This window comes from Chrysoperla carnea, chromosome 3 (assembly GCF_905475395.1).
Source record: "Chrysoperla carnea chromosome 3, inChrCarn1.1, whole genome shotgun sequence".
Classification (NCBI taxonomy): Eukaryota; Metazoa; Arthropoda; class Insecta; order Neuroptera; family Chrysopidae; genus Chrysoperla; species Chrysoperla carnea.
In genome coordinates this window covers 14,532,665-14,551,779 of record NC_058339.1, presented here as the reverse complement: position 1 = coordinate 14,551,779, position 19,115 = coordinate 14,532,665, and the positions used below count along the sequence as shown (strand labels likewise).

Genomic DNA, 19,115 nt, shown 5'->3' with positions numbered 1-19,115 from the left:
ATCATCAGGGCCATGGCCTTGGGCGACAAATTTTCGGAAGAGTCTAAATATTTTTGCATACATGTGAATTTAATCTACATCAGATATGACGGAAAGTTTTGAAGATGTTGAAAAAATTTAATGATTTTGAATTTGACAAACATATTTTCAACCAAACGTATAATTTTCCAATCATGATTCATACGCTTTCTGAAACAATGGCGAATTCTTAAGCAAATAGCATCGATAAAAAAGATTTGCGTGGAATTTTTCTCTTCAGTTCAAATTGTATATGCATTTTATTGTATCAGAACTAGCTTAAGAAACTTACGGCGGCATTTTTTGCCATTATCTAAGGACAGTTCTTAGTACAAGATCCGAATTAGGGTCGACCTTCACCCATCTGTTTACCGAATGAAAGTTATTTTTTATGAAATGTAAAATATTAACAAATATTCCTGTAACGGGTTGCCTTTAAAAATATGGTCCAGACCATTTTTAATATAAATATCAAAACTTGGAAAGCTTGTAAACATTATTTTTGACCAATATTTTGTGGCCAATCATATGCCACCGTAATTGTAACAAAATTATCTTTATTTAGATATGCGAGTCAATGAATTAACAGATGCACGTAATTACTATTTTCAACTTGTATAAATGCGATAATAGTGAACGAAAAAAGGCAAACAACATAGCTGCTGCATATTCTTTATGGCTTTTACTTTCGAGTAGATCAAAATTCGTAAGATATGCAAGTCAGTGAAAAATTTCTAAAAATTTTACTCTTGATATTTTCACTAAAAGTAGTCTGGACTACATTTTTTTAGGCAACCCATTGCAGGGATATTTGTTAACATTTTATATTTCATAAAAAATAACTTTCATCCGGTAAACAGATGGGTGAAGGTCGTTCCTAATTGGGATCTTAGACTATCTTGTGCGAATCCGGCTCTGGTAATCATTAATTATTATTATAAATAGTGCAGAAATCTGGTTCCTCAAAATTTTCTATACATCAATGTTTCTTTAAGCCAAAATTATTAGAAAATTTCGGCACACGGATCCAAAAGGACGCCATTGGGTGCATGAACCTCTCAAAAAGTTCCGAAACCATCTTTTTCAACTAATTAACAAATCAATTGTCTTTAAGTAATAAATAAGTAAATCCTGCGCATGGACAGCAGGCTATTTTGCTTGGAATGCAGAGTAGCATATCAAAAATGGAGTTAGAAGCATAAACAAAGTTAGTTTCTCACGAATTGCATTACCTATTTTTTTTACGAATACGGGGTACTTTTTTATTTAGCTATACTACATTTGTGTCGCGCACAAATCGATAAATTTGGCGCATGCAATATCCAATTAGCTATTTTTTGCACGGAAAACAGTTTGGAACAAGAATAAAGTGGGTAAAAGTGAAAAAAACAGTGAGTAAATAAAATTACTAATAACTTTAAGACGCTAATGAGAAGTTTATGGACGATTCCTTCCATAAAATTTCGTGAGCACTCGATTGTTTTGTAGGGGTTTTGTATCTTACTTAAGTGTAGAGATTGTGTAGACGAACAAAATTTTAATGAAATATAACTTTTTCAAAGCAACGAACTTATTTCTGAAAATAGGTGTAAATATAATTTTCTGAAGAAAGGTGTATAAACTACCAATGTATTTATTCATTTGGCATAAAACTTACATTTCAGACTAAAGAATCTCTAAAAAGGTGTATATACTGTCAAAACATGTCCAATTATTTATTATACTGCTTTGAAAATATTTCGTACTTTAATAAACTTGAATGCCATGAATTTAATATGTAAGGACTATACTTTATTCAAAGTGAATTCATTTAAAATGATTAAGTTGAAGAAAGGAAAAACATTCCATTTATTAAGAACTAATATTTTCTTTTTTTGGATTATTCAACTGTTATTTTAAAAATAATGTGTTGGCCTTTTTTTATCACAATCTCTTATTTGTTCGGATAAAAAAGTGGACAAGACAATTTATGGGAAATTTTATAAAATAATCTGATTGAAATACTGGTTATTTTTACTATAGGTCTCTAGTTTTTGGAAATTTTAAAAATTCGAAGTATGTTACAATGATTTGTTTTTGATCATTTTTATTTCTTTATTCAAGCTATCAACAATTTGGGTTTTTTGGAATTTTTATTTCTCAATAAAATAGTTATCAATAAAAATAATAAGAAAGAGGAGCTAATTTTAAGCTTGGCAATGAAAATTTGCTGGGTACCATGAAAGAGAACGCCTCACTTAAGAGAATTTCCAACCTACCTACAGTTTTTTTAAATACATTATAAGAGTAAAGGTGTAAGCAAAAAAATCTAAAGCTCGGCGTGAGCAAAATTTTCATCACGCGACTAAAGATTACTGAACAAACGCTAAATTTATCACAATTTCTAAGTTTACTATTCAAACTTTTTATCAAAATTCAGTTTTGCCTCCTAATATTTTTTGAAAACTTAGAAAATACTAATTTTGAAACTTTCTTTGTTACAGCAATTAAAAGATGAATTGGGTGAAGTTGTATCGGAGATGGAGTCATTGGACTGTTCGGATGAAAGTAAACATAGTAATAAAGCAAAAATGATGTCAATTGGTCGTAAAAAATTCAATATGGATCCAAAGAAAGGTATTGAATATTTAGTGGAAAAAGGCCTATTACAACAAACGCCAGAAGATATCGCACAATTTTTACATAAAGGCGAAGGTTTAAACAAGACTGCTATTGGTGATTACCTTGGTGAAAGGAATGATTTCAATGAGAATGTACTCAGGGCATTTGTAGATTTACATGACTTCAAAGATCTGATATTAGTGCAAGCTTTAAGGTATGTTTAAATATTATTTTTATGAACTTTTAGAAAATAGGTCACATATTATATTCGAGTTTTCTAGTTTTTTATTTTTTAGTAAAAATGTTATCGTTGTGTTGATGTCATGTTTCGCTTTCTCTTTTGTTCGGTTTTGTGTAAATGTAAAGAGATTTGTGCTAGTTTTCTATTTTTCACACAATACGCGATAGAAATGTACACTAGATGGTGTATTATTTTTACTCTTAGTCAAATATTTTCTACATTTGAATACATTTCAGTTTTGCTTTGTGTTAGTTGACTTTTACAAACTATATATAGAAATATATAGAAAGATACTTCTATTTACTAAAAGCATTTTCTAGATAGTAAAAGATAGTTTTTGTGTTAGCAAATATCAAATGTGTCATGAAAACATTACAGAGTGATTTATTATGCCTGCATTACACTCTATTTATCGAAATTTTGGGTTGGTGCACACAAAAATCATTTTTTTAAGACTATAGTTTTGAATTAACTGCATAAGAAGAATACATTTTCTTATTGGAGCTTGTACGATATTATATCCAGCCATAGAGTCTATTTTCAAAACAAAAGTATTTTACTAAAACTTTGGAAAAGTAATTATACCATTTTTGTCACTTGAAACTGTATTAAATTTCTTACCGTCGGGATCAAACCCACAATCACTGTCCCATGGAGTTGTTCTGGTAGCGGAACCGATGCGATGTGCTTAAGTATATCTTAAGCACAGACTATTTGGGTTCATCCGCCTAGCATGGCTTGGAGACGTTGTCGGAAAATCTAGACTGAGTTTTTTTTCTATAAAAGTATTCAGACATCCTGAATTTCTCTACCAGAAAAATAGGGTATAGTTTACGACGAGCATCATCTAATCAATGATGTCTGGATCATTCCCATAAACCTTGAAAATCCAAGTGAGTCACGTTGAATTTTCTCGTCAGTTCGTACCAATATCCGCAGCAGGTCTTCCAGGTTAGAAACCTCTAAATTTACTTGTCTATAAATATTTGTAATTTTTTTGCCAAAAGTTTATCCGTTATCTTGGATCATCTGTATATTCCTTATAAAAAAAATGGGTATACAAAATACTACTATATATTATTTTTAATATAAAAGGGTCATATATGTATTCAAAAGTTAATTAGAACTTTCACTTATTTTAATAAAAGGTTTCTGTTTGTGTTTACAACAGAAATGTTTTGTTCCTGAAATATGTGTAAAATTGTACTGTTTTACATCACACATCTAAAAATGGATATAATTAATTAACAAATCAAAAACTTTTTAAATAGATTTATTTTGTTATACTACATGTTTGGAATGATAAATAACTTATGACAAATTATTACTGCAGTAAAACTAATTTGTAATATTTTATCGTCTAACTTTCATGCTAGAATCACAGTAGTTACAGATTTCTAATAGCCCTTTTAGGTTCGGAACTAACCAAATGTCAGTGCCATATAATAAATTAATGTCAGTGCCATATAATAAATTAATCTATTCTGCATTCTGCAATAAATCAATTGACATTATTTTTCTAAACGGAGTGTCTAAATCGAAACTGTAGGGTGATCATATTCGATTTTTTATACATATTTAGCCAAGCGGTATCAGATATTCAAATGATTGAATCATGTGGTCTACGAGACGGTATAAGGTCGATCTTCACCCATCTGGTAACCAGATGAGATATATTTTTATGAAATTTTATTGATTTTTAAACACTCCTATCAACGGTTTTTCCAGACAAGCCTATTATTTTGGTAATTAAATTATCTTTCATCTGAAATTAATTTTGATTGGTTAATAGATCGGTGTAGGTACATGAACAGATCCTTTCCAAACAACAAACCACACCAAACTATTAATTTTAGTGAATTAAAATTTCAAATCGTGAATTTTCACAACCTACGGTAGTTGCCATTTGTGAATAAAGCCCCGGCAAACATAAGTTCTTCTTATTATTCAATCTTCGTCCACGAGTTTCATGTTATGACATAATTTTACCGTACCGTCAATCCTACCAATTTTTTTCTACTTTAGTCTTCATATCATCGATAGTAGCGGTGGCTGCTTTCACATTTCTCTCCATTTTACTGGGAATTGGAACCAAGTGTAGACATTTTACCTACCATCTTTGGATCAAACTATCTTTAATACTTATTATTTTGAAGAACTGATCGCAAGCTATGGTTTTAAACAGTAAACAGATATCTTTTTGGGTAATGAAATATAAATGACATTACGAAAATAGTTTTTAGGTATATTTAGGTTTACATAACAGTAGACATATACGTAGCTTTTCAAATTTTTTATCGTATAACCTTCAAAATATATTTTATATCCATATTTATAATGATAATGATTAATATTTAATACTAGGCTGTGTGATATCAACAAAATATAGTTATAGATTTTATCAATATTGAATATTTATGTATTTAAATACACTTGAAAAATTGGCAATGTTAATAAATTTTTTATAATTTAATGGCGCTTCAATGACAAACACCATATTAAAGTGTGCTGAGTTGGGTAATAATCAATAAATGATTGATTAATTTTGCTTTATAGTAGACAATAATAGCTTAAAATATACCTTAGTTAATTTAATGATTGGCTATCAGATAATTGGACTATATTTATGTGTATATTTTGTTTGGGAAGGAATTTATTTAAATATTTCAATTATTGTCACAAGACGATAATTACTGAGAATTACTTCGTGTGCGCAATTTATTTTAATGTTGACATTCATTATATCGAGTAAATTAACATAAGCTATTGGCTAAGAATGCCTCAGAAAAGTACAGAAACCTTGGAAGTTCATCAAAAATAATTACGCTCAATTTACAACATGAGTATTGCCCAAGCAACTGGGAAACGATAAATCTTTCTTTGAAGCTTGGTTTTCCCGCTGAATTTTGGATAATGTTAAGATTAATGCTAGAAAATGAAATCGGTTGAAAGATTTACTCACAAAATTCATATGTTAGGTTATAATTTCGATTTCCGAATCACGGGGGCTTGTACCAAGCGCAATCGTTCACGAGATTTCTTAAGATTGGTCAAATTTTAGTATCCAAGTCTTTTAAGTAAGCACAGGACTGTTAATACTCTGTCCAAATAAATTGGGTCGACAGGTGGTTATAAATAGACCCTAGAACTAGACAACATGCTAGAATTTAACCTCATCTAGTAATAATACAATAGGATAATGTTGAAACAGTTATTATCTAAGAAATTAAACTATGGGGAGAATTTTTTGTAAATATTTCTGTCAAGAACTATTTTTGATTTATTTTACCGGTGAGCTTCCGGTCTGTTTTTCGAATTTGCCAAAAGAGAGAGAGTTACATCGTATCAATGTATTTATTTTAGTCATAAAAGGTTAAAATTTGAACGGATTAAAAGTCTCAAGTTCGGAATGCCGTTTAAAAGAAGAAAAATGTGCTTATTTTCTAAAATAAACTAATCCTCTTAAAAAATTATTATTCAATTTCATTGAATTTAATAAAATCAATAAATATTCTAATATTTAATAATTTTTTATTTCAGACAATTCTTATGGAGTTTTCGTTTACCAGGTGAAGCACAAAAAATTGATAGAATGATGGAATGTTTTGCACAACGTTATTGCCAACTAAATCCTGATATATTTACAAATACAGATACATGCTATGTACTTTCATTTGCTATAATTATGCTAAATACTTCGTTGCACAATCCAAGTGTAAAAGACAAACCTAGTCCTGAACAATTTATTTCAATGAATCGAGGAATCGATAATGGTGGCGATCTACCTCAAGAATTATTAATTGTAAGTATGAATTATTGATGTTAATTAAAGAAATGAAATTAATAACGAATTTGTTTATTTTTCTACAGAGTTTATATAGTAGTATAAAAACTGAACCATTTAAAATACCTGAAGACGATGGAAATGATTTGATGCATACATTCTTTAATCCTGACAAGGAAGGTTGGTTGTGGAAACAAGGTGGACGATACAAGAGTTGGAAACGACGATGGTTTATATTAAATGATAATTGTTTATATTACTTTGAATATACAACTGACAAAGAGCCTAGGGGAATTATTCCATTAGAAAATATTTCCGTGAGTATACATATATTTCTTTAAAATTATTTAAAACATAAATACCTACAAAATACATCGAATAAGGTTTTTTAATTTTGATATGTTGTTTGTACTCAATCATTCTCAAAAATAAAAAAGAAACAAAATTTGACCTTATTTCAGTTTTTATTAATTTTTCTATCTCTATTAATATGCCTTCTTGATGTACATCCTGCTCATTCTTGATGTAGACCAATGTTATTCAGTTAAGAACATCTTTTTAAATACTTTAATAAACGTTAAGTAATCAATCCTAATTTCATTTTGCAGGTTCGTGAGGCTACTGATCGACATAAACCTCATTGTTTTGAATTGTTTGCAAGCGGTGGAGCTGATTTTATTAAAGCATGCAAAACTGATTCAGAAGGAAAAGTTGTAGAAGGAAAACATACAGTATATAGAATGTCTGCAGCCACAGCAGAGGACAAAGTTGAATGGATGACAAGACTACGACATTCAATTAGTCATAATCCATTTTATGATATGCTAGCACAAAGGAAAAAGAAAGCACAACATAATAGCATTCATTCAAAGAGTTGAATTGTCACAATTTATAGAAATTTATGGGTTTTAGAGCTGACCAAGGTATGTTTAAATCTATTTAACATTTTTTAATTTAGGTCATAATTTATACAAATCATATGTAAAAATTGTCGCTAAATTATATGTTCGGTTTTCATAGTATACGGCCCATTATGTGAAAAATTTGATGAAGAGTCTAGCTCTCTGCTTTTAGAAACATATTCTTCAATTTTGCACCATAATTTCCGTGACATCTGGGTCGACAAATTTTCAGCGACGAATCACTCGATATTTGCAATGAAGTTCAGTTTATAAATCTCTACTAAATGCATCGCGTTCTAGCAGTTTTGTCTGTCACAACAACGACGACCGACCGCTCCTTTTTAAGTTTACGTCGTCTCAAAATGTACCTTAGATCGACAATGTCTGATGATCGGCTAAACGATTTACCTTCGCTCAATATAAATCGCGATGTAGAGGTTTTCTGTACCTTGCAGAAGTAACTGATTGAAAAATAGTGACGAATATCACATTTTGACATCATAAAATTATTTCTTACTCGGAAAAAGTTTCTTGTATTTATTGACTTAACAGGATGAACAAAAGTTTGAATCCCCCCTTGTCGGATGATTCCTGCGTATGGTCCTGAAATGACTGTATCAGTCTAATAGAGTAGTTTTTAATAAATCTGTAAGAAAAATCTTATCACATAATGCTGGAATTCATCCTAGATTTAAAAATAACTAACAAATCTGAAATGTTTCCACACTTTTCCTGTTTCTACCTATAAACATTATTAATTTTCTTTTTCTTTATTTACAGATTGGTGCAATTCAAATGTGGATTATACAGCATAGATGGCTAATTTATAACATTTTAAATTTTTATGAAATTAATTTGATTAAATTTTGTTGAAAAATGTATTAAACGATAAAAGAAAACACAAAACACCATGTCAGTCAATTTAGAAACAAGAAAATATATTTTAAACCAAATATTATGTGAAAATAATATTGCTATTTAGACAATACTAAGAATTAAATTTTATAGTTCCATCCAAAAAAACCTAAAATATATGTATTCCGCAACGTAACAGTTGTTGCACAAATCCATGGGAATGGAAACAAACGCAAGACTAATCGAATCACAAGAACGAAAAGATTTGGAATAGGTGGGTGACTAATGTGAAATGTGAATTTTCTTTTTGTTAATGAAAAAAAAATATACAAGTTTTTATATGTTTGTTATTATATTAGATGTTAAGATTTTTAGCGCAAATTTACTACTCCCCTCCTTTTTTTATAAGCATCGTCTAATCTCAATGTACAAAATAATGAATTAATGTAGTAATCGAATGAACGTCGTATTTTTATTAGTGGGTGGTTTTTTTTCAAATTTAAAACGTATTTTTTGTTTGAATTTACCCCGAAAATATAAATTATAAAGGTGGCGTGTCACGTTTTACGTGTATTAAATATTGTTCAAAAAGGGGTTGAGAGAATAGACCAATTAATTTACAACGAACTGTATGTATAACTAACTGTACATAACGATAAAAATACAATTTTTTTTTATATAAGTTATTAATTTATTTTATTCATTATTATTATTAAATATAATATTAATATTATAGACGCTTTGTTATAAGCGAACATTGTAGATGTTTTTTTCACATCATTTTACATACACATAACATACATACACGTGTTTATATATAAATATAATTATTATATATATATATAATATTTGTCTTGTAATATATTTGTAAATATCATTGAATAATTATTGTAATTACTGAATAAAACATAATTCATTCATATCAAATTTTTTTAATGTTTTATTTTGGTCCTATGTTAATACTCAGTGAGAGTTTAAAGACTTGTTGATTCTTATTTCTTTTTATCTTATGCAAGATTAATGAGATCCATGGTTAACATATCGCATATATTTGCTCAGTGGTGGATTTACACTAGGGGCTATCGGGGCTAGTGCCCAGGGCGGCAAATTTTCTAGGGCGGCAAAATTTGGAATGTGAGAAAATATTTTCTATACAATATATAATTATCTAATTCTTTTAAATAAACATTTTATTTTTCAAGAAATATAATTTATGCATTATGTATCAAATCAAAATTTTGTATATTATAATATAGGAAATTTAAGTGAAAACTATTAAAATAGTTTAATTAATTTATTTCCATAAAGGTTTGCAAAAATAAAATTTGATATTTTTATTTTCTGGAATTGATAAATTAATTTTGAAGATAAATTAATTTTTTTTGAAGAATTAAAAATATTTTCAAATTATGTATGTCTTTTTGATAACAGAAACTTTAATTGATCAATGAATTTTCCTAAAATTGGAGAATTATCAAATAATACTAATTAATTTTAATTTAAAAGAACAGTAATAAATAATAATAAATTTTCTGCAATTAATTAGTTATTCTAATTTTTTTTAAAATAAGATATCAAAACTATTAAAATAAAATTTCAGTCATAGGGCGGCATTTTCTAAAGTGCCCCAGGGCGGCAGAAATTTAAATCCGGCCCTGTATTTGCTTATAACTAGGATTTTTGATCGAGAATTCATCTTAAGTCGAGACAATAAAAAAACTTTTAACAAAAAGAAAATCGACTTCAAAAGAAATTAATATGCACTAAAAAGTAAAGAAATAATTTATAATATATAGTAGTTATAATTATTGTTATTTTTGGAGTCGGTGTCAGCCAAGCAAATGTAGCAAACTGGTCTGTCAGAGTTGTTTCCTTGGCTGACACCGACTTCATAATAACAATAATTTTAACTACATTATATTATCTTTATTTTTGTACTTTTTAGTGCATATTAATTTCTTTTGGAAAAGTTTTTCTTTTAGTTAAAAGTTTTTTTATTTAGTGATTTTTAGTGAATCTTAAGTACACTAACTAATTTGTCACTAAAAAAAGAATCAACGAAATCGGTTCATACTACTTTATGCAAATTTAAGACTTTTATGGTTTTCTCATGGATGCCGTTGTCAGAACTTGACCAAAATGAAATGGGACCACACCAGCTTTCAAACAGATAAACAATGATCCAAATCAGTTCACCCAGTCGAAAGTTCTGAGGTAACAAACATAAAAATAAAAAATAAAGTCGAATTGATAACATCCTCCGTTTTTGTTTGAAGTCGGTTAAAAAAATATTAATCAAAACAAAAATTCTCAATAAATTATAGAAACAATTGTTTTTGTAAAAGTGTTTTTATTTGTAAAAAAAATCCAACAATAATTTACATTATTTATATAAAACTAGAATGAATGAGTTTTTTGATGTCTCACTAAAGAAATTTTATATGCAAATTTCTTATTACAAGCTTCACATGAGAATGGTTTATTTCCAGTATGAAGTCTTCTATGTTTAATTAAATGGCTTTGATTTCTAAACGTTTGATCACAATCACCACACGCGAAAGGTTTTTCTAAGTGAAGTCGTTTATGTGCAACTAAACTGCTTTGCTGCGTAAATGTTTTATCACAAATGTCACACGAATAAGGTCTTTCTCCCGTATGAATTCGACTATGTTGAACTAAATAACTTTGTCGACTGAATGATAGATCACAAACATCACACGAAAACGGTTTTTCACCTGTATGAATTAGTTTATGTTTCACTAAATTTCCACGTAGAGTAAAAGTATTATGACAAATATCACATGAATACGGTTTATCGCCAGTATGAAATCGCATATGTTTAAGTAAATTACATCGCAGGGTAAAAGTTTTATTACAAACGTCACATGAATGCGGTTTCTCTCCAGTATGAATTAGTTTGTGTTCATCCAAATTTCTTTGTCGAGTAAACGTTTTTCCACAAACATCACATGGAAAACATTTTTCTATAAAATGTTCGCCAGAATTATTATGTTTAATCAAATTTTTATAGAGCGTAAATCTTTTACCACACACATCACATGAAAATGGTTTTCCCTTGGCTTGAATTTCTTGCGGTTGTTCGTCGAAATAATTTCCATCCGTTATTTCATTTTTAATTATTACTTCTGTATGTAATTCTTGTTCAACTTTAATGGGTTTTTCAGTTATGTATATAGCATTATTTTCTTCATGAAAAATATCGTTTTCCATATTGGTTAAATTAATGAAAGATCAGAGAACATATCGGTAAAACAGAAACGAAAGTCAATGTTAATTTTTATCTCATGAAATTTAATGCCATCTCTGAAGGTTCCCCCAAACTAAATTAGTATAATCATCTAAATAGATCTCGTTATTATCTTATATAATAAGGTTCTTATCTTGAATAATTGATAAATATGATATTTATCCTATATGCATCAACATTAGAAAACTTATAATATATAATTAACTTTATAAAATTCAATTATAATAATTAAGTTGTATGAAATTTTAAAATTTAATTTTTTACAATTTTACAAAATTAGTTAAATATTATAAGTTTTCTAATTTCTTGCAAGTAGGATAAATACCATTTTTATACAAGCTCATATATTTTGTACATTTTTAAATTTAATTTATAATATTTTAAATTTTTATCTTTTATTTCGTGTGTTCAATTTTCACTAACTCAAATATTAGAGTCTTTGTAGTGTCTGCTCAAATTTGTTTAGAAATACATATAGAATTGAGTAGAAAATGAATGTATTTTAAGCAACTCTCAAGGAAGTTTAGATTGTGTTTTATAAATGTATTCCAAAATTAACGCAAGAAGCTCGAATCAGACGTTAATCTTGGGACACCCTTTATTATTATTATTATTATTATTATTATTATTATTATTATTATTATTATTATTATTATTTTTATATAAAAGTGATAGAATTTTACTTATTTTGTATAAAAACTTTAATAAGAAAAGAAGAATCTCTATCAAATTGTTTATTAAAAAACATTTTTTTTTTTTTTTTTTTTGTTATAAATAAAAATCGTTATGTATTTTAAATTCTGTTTTATTTTTTAAATATCATATTTTTTCTTTCAGAAAAAAATTATCAATTATTTAATTATTTAGTAAAGGTAAGTATTAATTTAATTGTATCGCTATAAATAAGCCGGCTTGGTAGGGTAGATATAGCACAGATATAGACTGAGAAACCAAGGTACGCTGGTTCGTATCCTGGTGTGGATAATAATTTTTATTTTTAAATTAAATGAATTTTTCCTGATGTTTAAATTTTCCACTTTTTATAGTTAAAATCTTATAACCCGCCCTCTTGCCATAAATAATGTCAATTATACATATGTCATAAATCACAATTCTGTCAGGGGGTGGGAATTTAAATAATCATAAATATATGTCCACTCCCTGGCAGAAGAGTGATTTATGACATAAGTAGGAAAGTGGGATTGACATAATTAATTTAGATCGGTTATATGACATGTTCTCCTATTAAAAGGTTTCTTATTTTAGCATAACAAAGCCATTATTATACATGTTTTTAATATTTTGTAATAGGAGAATATGAGTGAGATAAACTATATGGCATGTTCTCCTATTAAAAAGTTTCTTATTTTAGCATAACAAGTCATTTGTATACATGTTTTTAATATCTTGTAATAGGAGAATATGAGTGAGATAAACTATATGACATGTTCTCCTATTAAAAGGTTTCTTAATTTAGCATAACAAGCCATTTTTATACATGTTTTTAATATCTTGTAATAGGAGAATATGAGTGAGATAAACTATATGACATGTTCTCCTATTAAAAGGTTTCTTAATTTAGCATAACAAGCCATTTTTTATACATGTTTTTAATATCTTGTAATAGGAGAATATGAGTGAGATAAACTATATGACATGTTCTCCTATTAAAAGGTTCCTTATTTTAGCATAACAAAGCCATTATTATACATGTTTTTAATATTTTGTAATAGGAGAATATGATTGAGATTGACTATATGACATGTTCTCCTATTAAAAAAGTTTCTTATTTTAGCATAACCAAGCCATTTTTATACATGTTTTTAATATCTTGTAATAGGAGAATATGAGTGAGATAAACTATATGACATGTTCTCCTATTAAAAGGTTTCTTAATTTAGCATAACAAGCCATTTTTATACATGTTTTTAATATCTTGTAATAGGAGAATATGAGTGAGATAAACTATATGACATGTTCTCCTATTAAAAGGTTTCTTAATTTAGCATAACAAGCCATTTTTTATACATGTTTTTAATATCTTGTAATAGGAGAATATGAGTGAGATAAACTATATGACATGTTCTCCTATTAAAAGGTTCCTTATTTTAGCATAACAAAGCCATTATTATACATGTTTTTAATATTTTGTAATAGGAGAATATGATTGAGATTGACTATATGACATGTTCTCCTATTAAAAAAGTTTCTTATTTTAGCATAACCAAGCCATTTTTATACATGTTTTTAATATTTTGTAATAGGAGAATATGATTGAGATAGACTATAATACATGTTCTCCTATTTCCTGGCAATCCCACTTTCCTACTTATGTCATAAATCACTCTTCTACCAGGGAGTGGAGATATATTTATGATTATTTAAATTCCCACCCCCTGACAGAATGATTTATGACATATGTATAATTGACATTATTTATGGCAACAGGGCGGGTTATATGGATAATTTTAACTATAAAAAGAGTGGAAAATTTAAACATCAGGAAAAATTCAATTAATTTAAATATAAAAATATTACCTACACCAGGGTACGAACCAGCGTTCTTTGGTTTCACAGACAAGTGCTATATCCACCCTACCAAGCCGGTATATATATATTAATACAATTAAATTAATACTTACCTTTACTAAATAATTAATTAATTTATAATTTTGATCTGTAAGGATAGAAAATCTGAAATAGGATAGAAAATTTAAAAAATAAAACAAAATTAAAAATATATAATGATTTTTATTTATATATAACAAAAAAATGTTTTTAATTTTCATGGACTAGAAACACTATTTCTCTCAGGAACATAATGCCTGATTAAAAAGTGTTTCCTCACAAAGATGTAAGTAAATTTGCACTTGAGCAAGAAAAATACTAACTTATTCAAACATAGCTCTTGAAAATATTTGGGTCAGTATTCTGTTCCAAATAATAGTATTTGATAATACTTCCAAACATTCAGATATCACGTCACATTGGTCACCGCGCCCCGAAACATAAAAATCATGTAGAATATTCTTCGGTAAAAAGAACCTTTGCTAATGTTTTAAGATAATTTAAATATTCATATCAGAAAATATAATTTTTTAAATAATATAACAAAAAAAATTTAATAAATTTATCAGGCACAATGACGGCGATTGAAATTTAATGAAGGCCATTAATCGGAAGCCAAATTGGGAAATATTTGTTTCAGTTACACTGGCTCTATGTCTGATATCAACGGAACCAACAATTCAATCTAAAAACAATAAAGCCAGAAAACAATAAACCATTGAAAATTAATAACCTTGATAAGAATTTGAATTTCACAAAAATTGTGACAACTATTCATTTGGCTAAAATAAATGAATTTTGAAGAATATAAAATTTTTGGGTGTCTATTTATTTCATATAAATTCCAAATTGAGTTCAATAAAAGCTTCTAAAAAATTGAGTACATATATTAATAAAAAATGGGTTTTACCTCAAATTATTCGTTAAAGTGGTGTTCTTTAACATTTTTTATTATATTTCTAAGAATAAGTATGTATAACATATTTTCCAGACAATAAGTACCTATTCAAAGAAAATAATAATAGAAATTGAATTGTATTTTTAGAAAATTTATTGGCAGACGAAATAATAGATAAAGATTATTTTGGAGAATATCCCTGGGAAAGAAGTGGAAAATTTGAGGGTGATATAATAGCTATGGATGATAATGCTATTTCTGTTCGTAACGCTGTTTCAAGTAAAGCTAGATTATGGCCAAATGGTACCATACCGTATTTAATTGATCCAAAATTTGGTAAGATTATTTTTCACTATGTATTATCGTCATACTTCAATCATATTTTTTTGGGAGTGTACCATAAGAAGGTAATTTCAAATTTATTGAATATGTTTGGTTTTAAAAATAGAATCACAGCATGTTGCTGCCCTTTTAGAAGTATTTGACGCATTTGAAGAGAAAACATGCATAAATTTTAGACCAAAGAAAAGAAATGATCAACATTGGATATATATTGTAACAGAAAAATTTGGTTGTTTTACACATGTTGGATTAATCCCAGCGCTCCGTGAACACAAAGTAAATTTGGATAAGGAAAATTGTATAGTTCGTGGTACAATTATTCATGAATTAATGCATGTACTGGGATTTTATCATCAACAATCTACAACAAATCGTGATGATTATGTGGATATTTTATGGGATAATATTAAACCTGGTAAATATTTTTTCAATTGGTTACCAGATAGGTGTAGTAAGCTAATAATATTCACTTACCTGTTTTAATATCGCATGAACAGGTAAGACAACACCGATCTGTTAACTAATCGTAATTGTGGATCAGAAGAAAGATAATTTAGCGACGAAAATAATGGTATAATATGAGTAATATACTACAAATTAATATTATTTTTTCTAGAAACGTTTATTAATTTTTCGAAGTACAATTCTAACAAAGTAAACGATTTAAATTTTGATTATGATTATGCAAGTGTAATGCATTACAGTATGCGAGCATTTGCTAAAAATAGAAACTTAATTACAATAATGCCATTGGTAAGTCATACCGTGAATTATATGATTAAGGATCTCTATAAGTATCAAAATTTAGTAAAGGAAGGTTGGCCCATCCCCGACCACTATATTATGAACCATTTGGAGCTTATTAAGAACAGCATGACGTCAACGAAATTCAGGTCGGAGAGATCGTCAAAGAGATACTGGCTGAAATAGATCCATTTCTTCATGCCAAGAGCTGGACAGTGACAAAGAAGATGAGGCACAGTTACGTCCTATTCCCCGCTGTGGAAGCTCCTGCAATAGTCGTGATACACTGCCAGACTCAGGCATTCAACGTTCCTACCATGGAACCTGTATCCAGTAATAGCCGCGACAAATTTGCTAATAGAGACCTTTGAAAGTGATATAAGATCTCGATTCGCTCGACACAAAATTTCTGTTAGTAACTGACGGTCTATTAGGACTCTTTATTCGAAAATATATTTAAATTGTAACGGAAAATGGTTTTGAACGATTTATTGCTTTTCAGAAAAGTAATGTGATTATTGGACAACGTAATGATTTTAGTGCAATAGATATTTTAAAGATTCGTGCAAGATATAATGAAGAATGTTATGGGAAAAAGAATCTTAATGAATGAATATAAATAGAAATATTATAACAGGATAGTAGTAATGAAAGCTTAATATTCTATCGATTTTTGTTGCTACTAGTACTATAAAATACCAATACATCAATAACTTTAGTTCACTAGGAAAAGTGGAAAAAGAAACTGTGTTAAAATTTTACTTGCTCGTTATTATTTTTTTTTAAATAAATTAAGGATTGTAAAAAATAAAAATTTTTTAAAATAATTTTTATATTTCGATTTAATTTAACTTTTATTTAATATTTAAGCTATGAAAGTAGTGATCTTCATTCACTGTGTGGGATTATTCTGTTGAGTTTGTTTGAATTGCTGTGCTTCTTGTGGTAGCAAACGTCTTTGTTCATTTGACAGACCTTGCACAACTGCTCCAATAAGCTTGACCTAAAAAATTAAATACATATTTTGATATAAAAAATAAATTAGTATAACAAAATGTTTATATTACCTCTCCCATACTCCATTCACTAGGTGGGCCAAATGCATCATCATGAATTGCTAAATTAGCCAGACCTTGGAGTACTTCAATTGGACAGTCTTTTAAAGTTCCTAAGATCCCTGCAGCTTCCCTAAAGAAAATAAAATAAAATTATACAAAATTTTTGTTCAAGGTGCTTGTGATTTAATCTCAAACAAAGCGTCGATTCACACAAAGCACAATTTAAAGGAAAGTCTAAAATTCGCAAAGGGGAGAAAAAAGGGAAAACTCACTTATATTCTTCAGGATGAATGTGCTCAATGTCAGTTTTATTAAAAGCACAAATTATTTGTCTTAAAAATATTAAATCATAATAAGTAATATCTTCAGGTGTTTTATTTGTATATTCGAAATATTGTTCTGCAAGCGCTGATAACTGCAAATTAAATTACGAATTAAATATTGTTGTTTTCAAAACAGCAAGAGTAGGTTTATATTTCGATAAAAAGTCTATCAGAAGGAATTATAAAACAAAAAGGACAATCACGGAAGAAAATATGTTATAGGCGTTCAAACTTTGGGTAAATATAATTAGGCAGTTCTATAAAAAGTGGAAGTTAATTGTGTCACTCTCAGTTTGTGTTGATAATTGGGACAATAGTGATTAGGGTTCATTCTCTAATTAGTAGAACTACTCAATTATATTTACAGATTAGGAGAAGGTGTACTAATTTCGTAAAATATTACTTGTTCCGCATTTAAAGCGTGATAAATTCCAAATGCTTGTATAATATCACTGTCATCAAACGTAAGATTACGTATATCACTAACACTAATACCTATCGATACCCAGCCAACTGTGCGCAGCTTTTCTACAGGTATATCTGATATGGAGTCATAATTCTGTAACATTAAAGCAAAAATCTTGTTAGTATAGTAATAGTTTTTTTCGATAAAAAGGGGATAAGAGCATTATTAACGTAGGCATGCGAAATTTGCACAACGATTACAATAGCTAGGTAATACACTATTTATCCCACATAAAATGAGTGGGTGAGTTTCGAAGCTTCGGTCAAAAAGTTCAAAATTTTCTGTTTTTTCGAATATTTCGGAACGTCTCAAGAAATTTTGTTTGAAAACTGAAATATCTAACTAATAATTAAAAATTACCTGCTCAAAAATTAATACTTGTTATTTAAATTGAATGCTTTCTAAGGGCGAAAAAAAAGAAAGTAAAAATAAAGATACATACTTTTAAAAATAAACTCCATAATATTTTTCCTTGGTCTGGTTGTAATCGATCTTTACCTAATTCGACCAAACAAGTGTCTACTTCAGATGCACTCATGCTTGATAAAGTCTCTGCACTCATAGAACCAGCTCCACCATCAGTATTTTTTACATCGTCACATTTTATTCCTACACAAATATAATAATTCCAAACATAAATTATTTATGCATACATTAATAATGAAGTTTTTATGTAATGTTTGTCAAACCGTAAAGATGATGAAAATTCATGCAAATTAAAATTACACTGAAGTACACTTTCGAGAAAAATATCATCTTCTTTAATTGTTAGGTAGGTATTATTTGTAGGTACTAGTAAGTATGTTTTTTGAAAAATATAATAATAAGACGCAATTTGTGATGACTGCGAATACGATGTCTAACAATATAGAGAAAATATTGGTATTTGTAGATAGATAGGTTAATAAATAATTGATTTACTTACTTTGATTGAAAATCTATTTAATAGTTGATAAAATATTTATAGAATACGAAAATTTAATTTACTTTACAGAAGGATATACGATTAACGTTGGTGTAGGTACCCGGATTTAGAGGGGGGGGGAG

General features: G+C 28.3%; 4 protein-coding genes across 6 annotated transcripts in view; 2 read left to right on the top strand and 2 right to left on the bottom strand.

The window, feature by feature from the left end:
- LOC123295713 (cytohesin-1) overlaps positions 1-9,074 on the top strand; it is a 126,823-nt gene extending 117,749 nt beyond the window's left edge. For all 3 annotated transcript variants that reach the window (XM_044877143.1, XM_044877142.1, XM_044877144.1), the window contains 5 exons: positions 2,502-2,833; positions 6,401-6,662; positions 6,731-6,961; positions 7,253-7,567; positions 8,327-9,074. In XM_044877143.1, the coding sequence (XP_044733078.1) occupies positions 2,502-2,833; positions 6,401-6,662; positions 6,731-6,961; positions 7,253-7,522 (1,095 nt within the window). In that variant the 3' untranslated portion in view covers positions 7,523-7,567; positions 8,327-9,074. The remainder of the gene's footprint in view (positions 1-2,501; positions 2,834-6,400; positions 6,663-6,730; positions 6,962-7,252; positions 7,568-8,326) is intronic.
- Positions 9,075-10,798: 1,724 nt separating this feature from the next.
- On the bottom strand, positions 10,799-11,632 carry LOC123295879 (gastrula zinc finger protein XlCGF71.1-like). Its single transcript, XM_044877340.1, has 2 exons — positions 11,449-11,632; positions 10,799-11,385 (listed from the first exon to the last, which is right to left on the bottom strand). Exons 1-2 carry the CDS (start codon positions 11,630-11,632, stop codon positions 10,799-10,801), a joined length of 771 nt encoding a protein of 256 aa, XP_044733275.1.
- Positions 11,633-15,136: 3,504 nt separating this feature from the next.
- LOC123295878 (zinc metalloproteinase nas-13-like) lies at positions 15,137-16,834 on the top strand. Its single transcript, XM_044877339.1, has 5 exons — positions 15,137-15,206; positions 15,283-15,471; positions 15,584-15,892; positions 16,094-16,230; positions 16,724-16,834. Exons 1-5 carry the CDS (start codon positions 15,137-15,139, stop codon positions 16,832-16,834), a joined length of 816 nt encoding a protein of 271 aa, XP_044733274.1.
- A 252-nt stretch (positions 16,835-17,086) lies between these two features.
- LOC123295877 lies at positions 17,087-18,824 on the bottom strand. Its single transcript, XM_044877338.1, has 6 exons — positions 18,758-18,824; positions 18,511-18,677; positions 18,006-18,161; positions 17,552-17,694; positions 17,289-17,409; positions 17,087-17,224 (listed from the first exon to the last, which is right to left on the bottom strand). Exons 1-6 carry the CDS (start codon positions 18,822-18,824, stop codon positions 17,114-17,116), a joined length of 765 nt encoding a protein of 254 aa, XP_044733273.1. The 3' UTR covers positions 17,087-17,113.
- Positions 18,825-19,115: the final 291 nt, after the last annotated feature.

Excerpts from the sequence above, each read along its gene's own strand:
- LOC123295879 (XM_044877340.1), bottom strand. The coding sequence starts at position 11,632 with ATGGAAAACGATATTTTTCATGAAGAAAATAATGCTATATACATAACT. Across the intron at positions 11,386-11,448 it reads ATTTTCATGTGATGTGTGTG|AAAAATGTTTTCCATGTGAT; the intron begins GTAAAAGATTTA and ends AACATTTTATAG.
- LOC123295878 (XM_044877339.1), top strand. The coding sequence starts at position 15,137 with ATGGGTTTTACCTCAAATTATTCGTTAAAGTGGTGTTCTTTAACATTT. Across the intron at positions 15,207-15,282 it reads TATTATATTTCTAAGAATAA|AAAATTTATTGGCAGACGAA; the intron begins GTATGTATAACA and ends TTGTATTTTTAG. Across the intron at positions 16,231-16,723 it reads TAATTACAATAATGCCATTG|AAAAGTAATGTGATTATTGG; the intron begins GTAAGTCATACC and ends ATTGCTTTTCAG.
- LOC123295877 (XM_044877338.1), bottom strand. The coding sequence starts at position 18,824 with ATGATATTTTTCTCGAAAGTGTACTTCAGTGTAATTTTAATTTGCATG. Across the intron at positions 18,162-18,510 it reads TATGGAGTTTATTTTTAAAA|AATTATGACTCCATATCAGA; the intron begins GTATGTATCTTT and ends TTAATGTTACAG. Across the intron at positions 17,695-18,005 it reads ACGCTTTAAATGCGGAACAA|TTATCAGCGCTTGCAGAACA; the intron begins GTAATATTTTAC and ends TTTAATTTGCAG.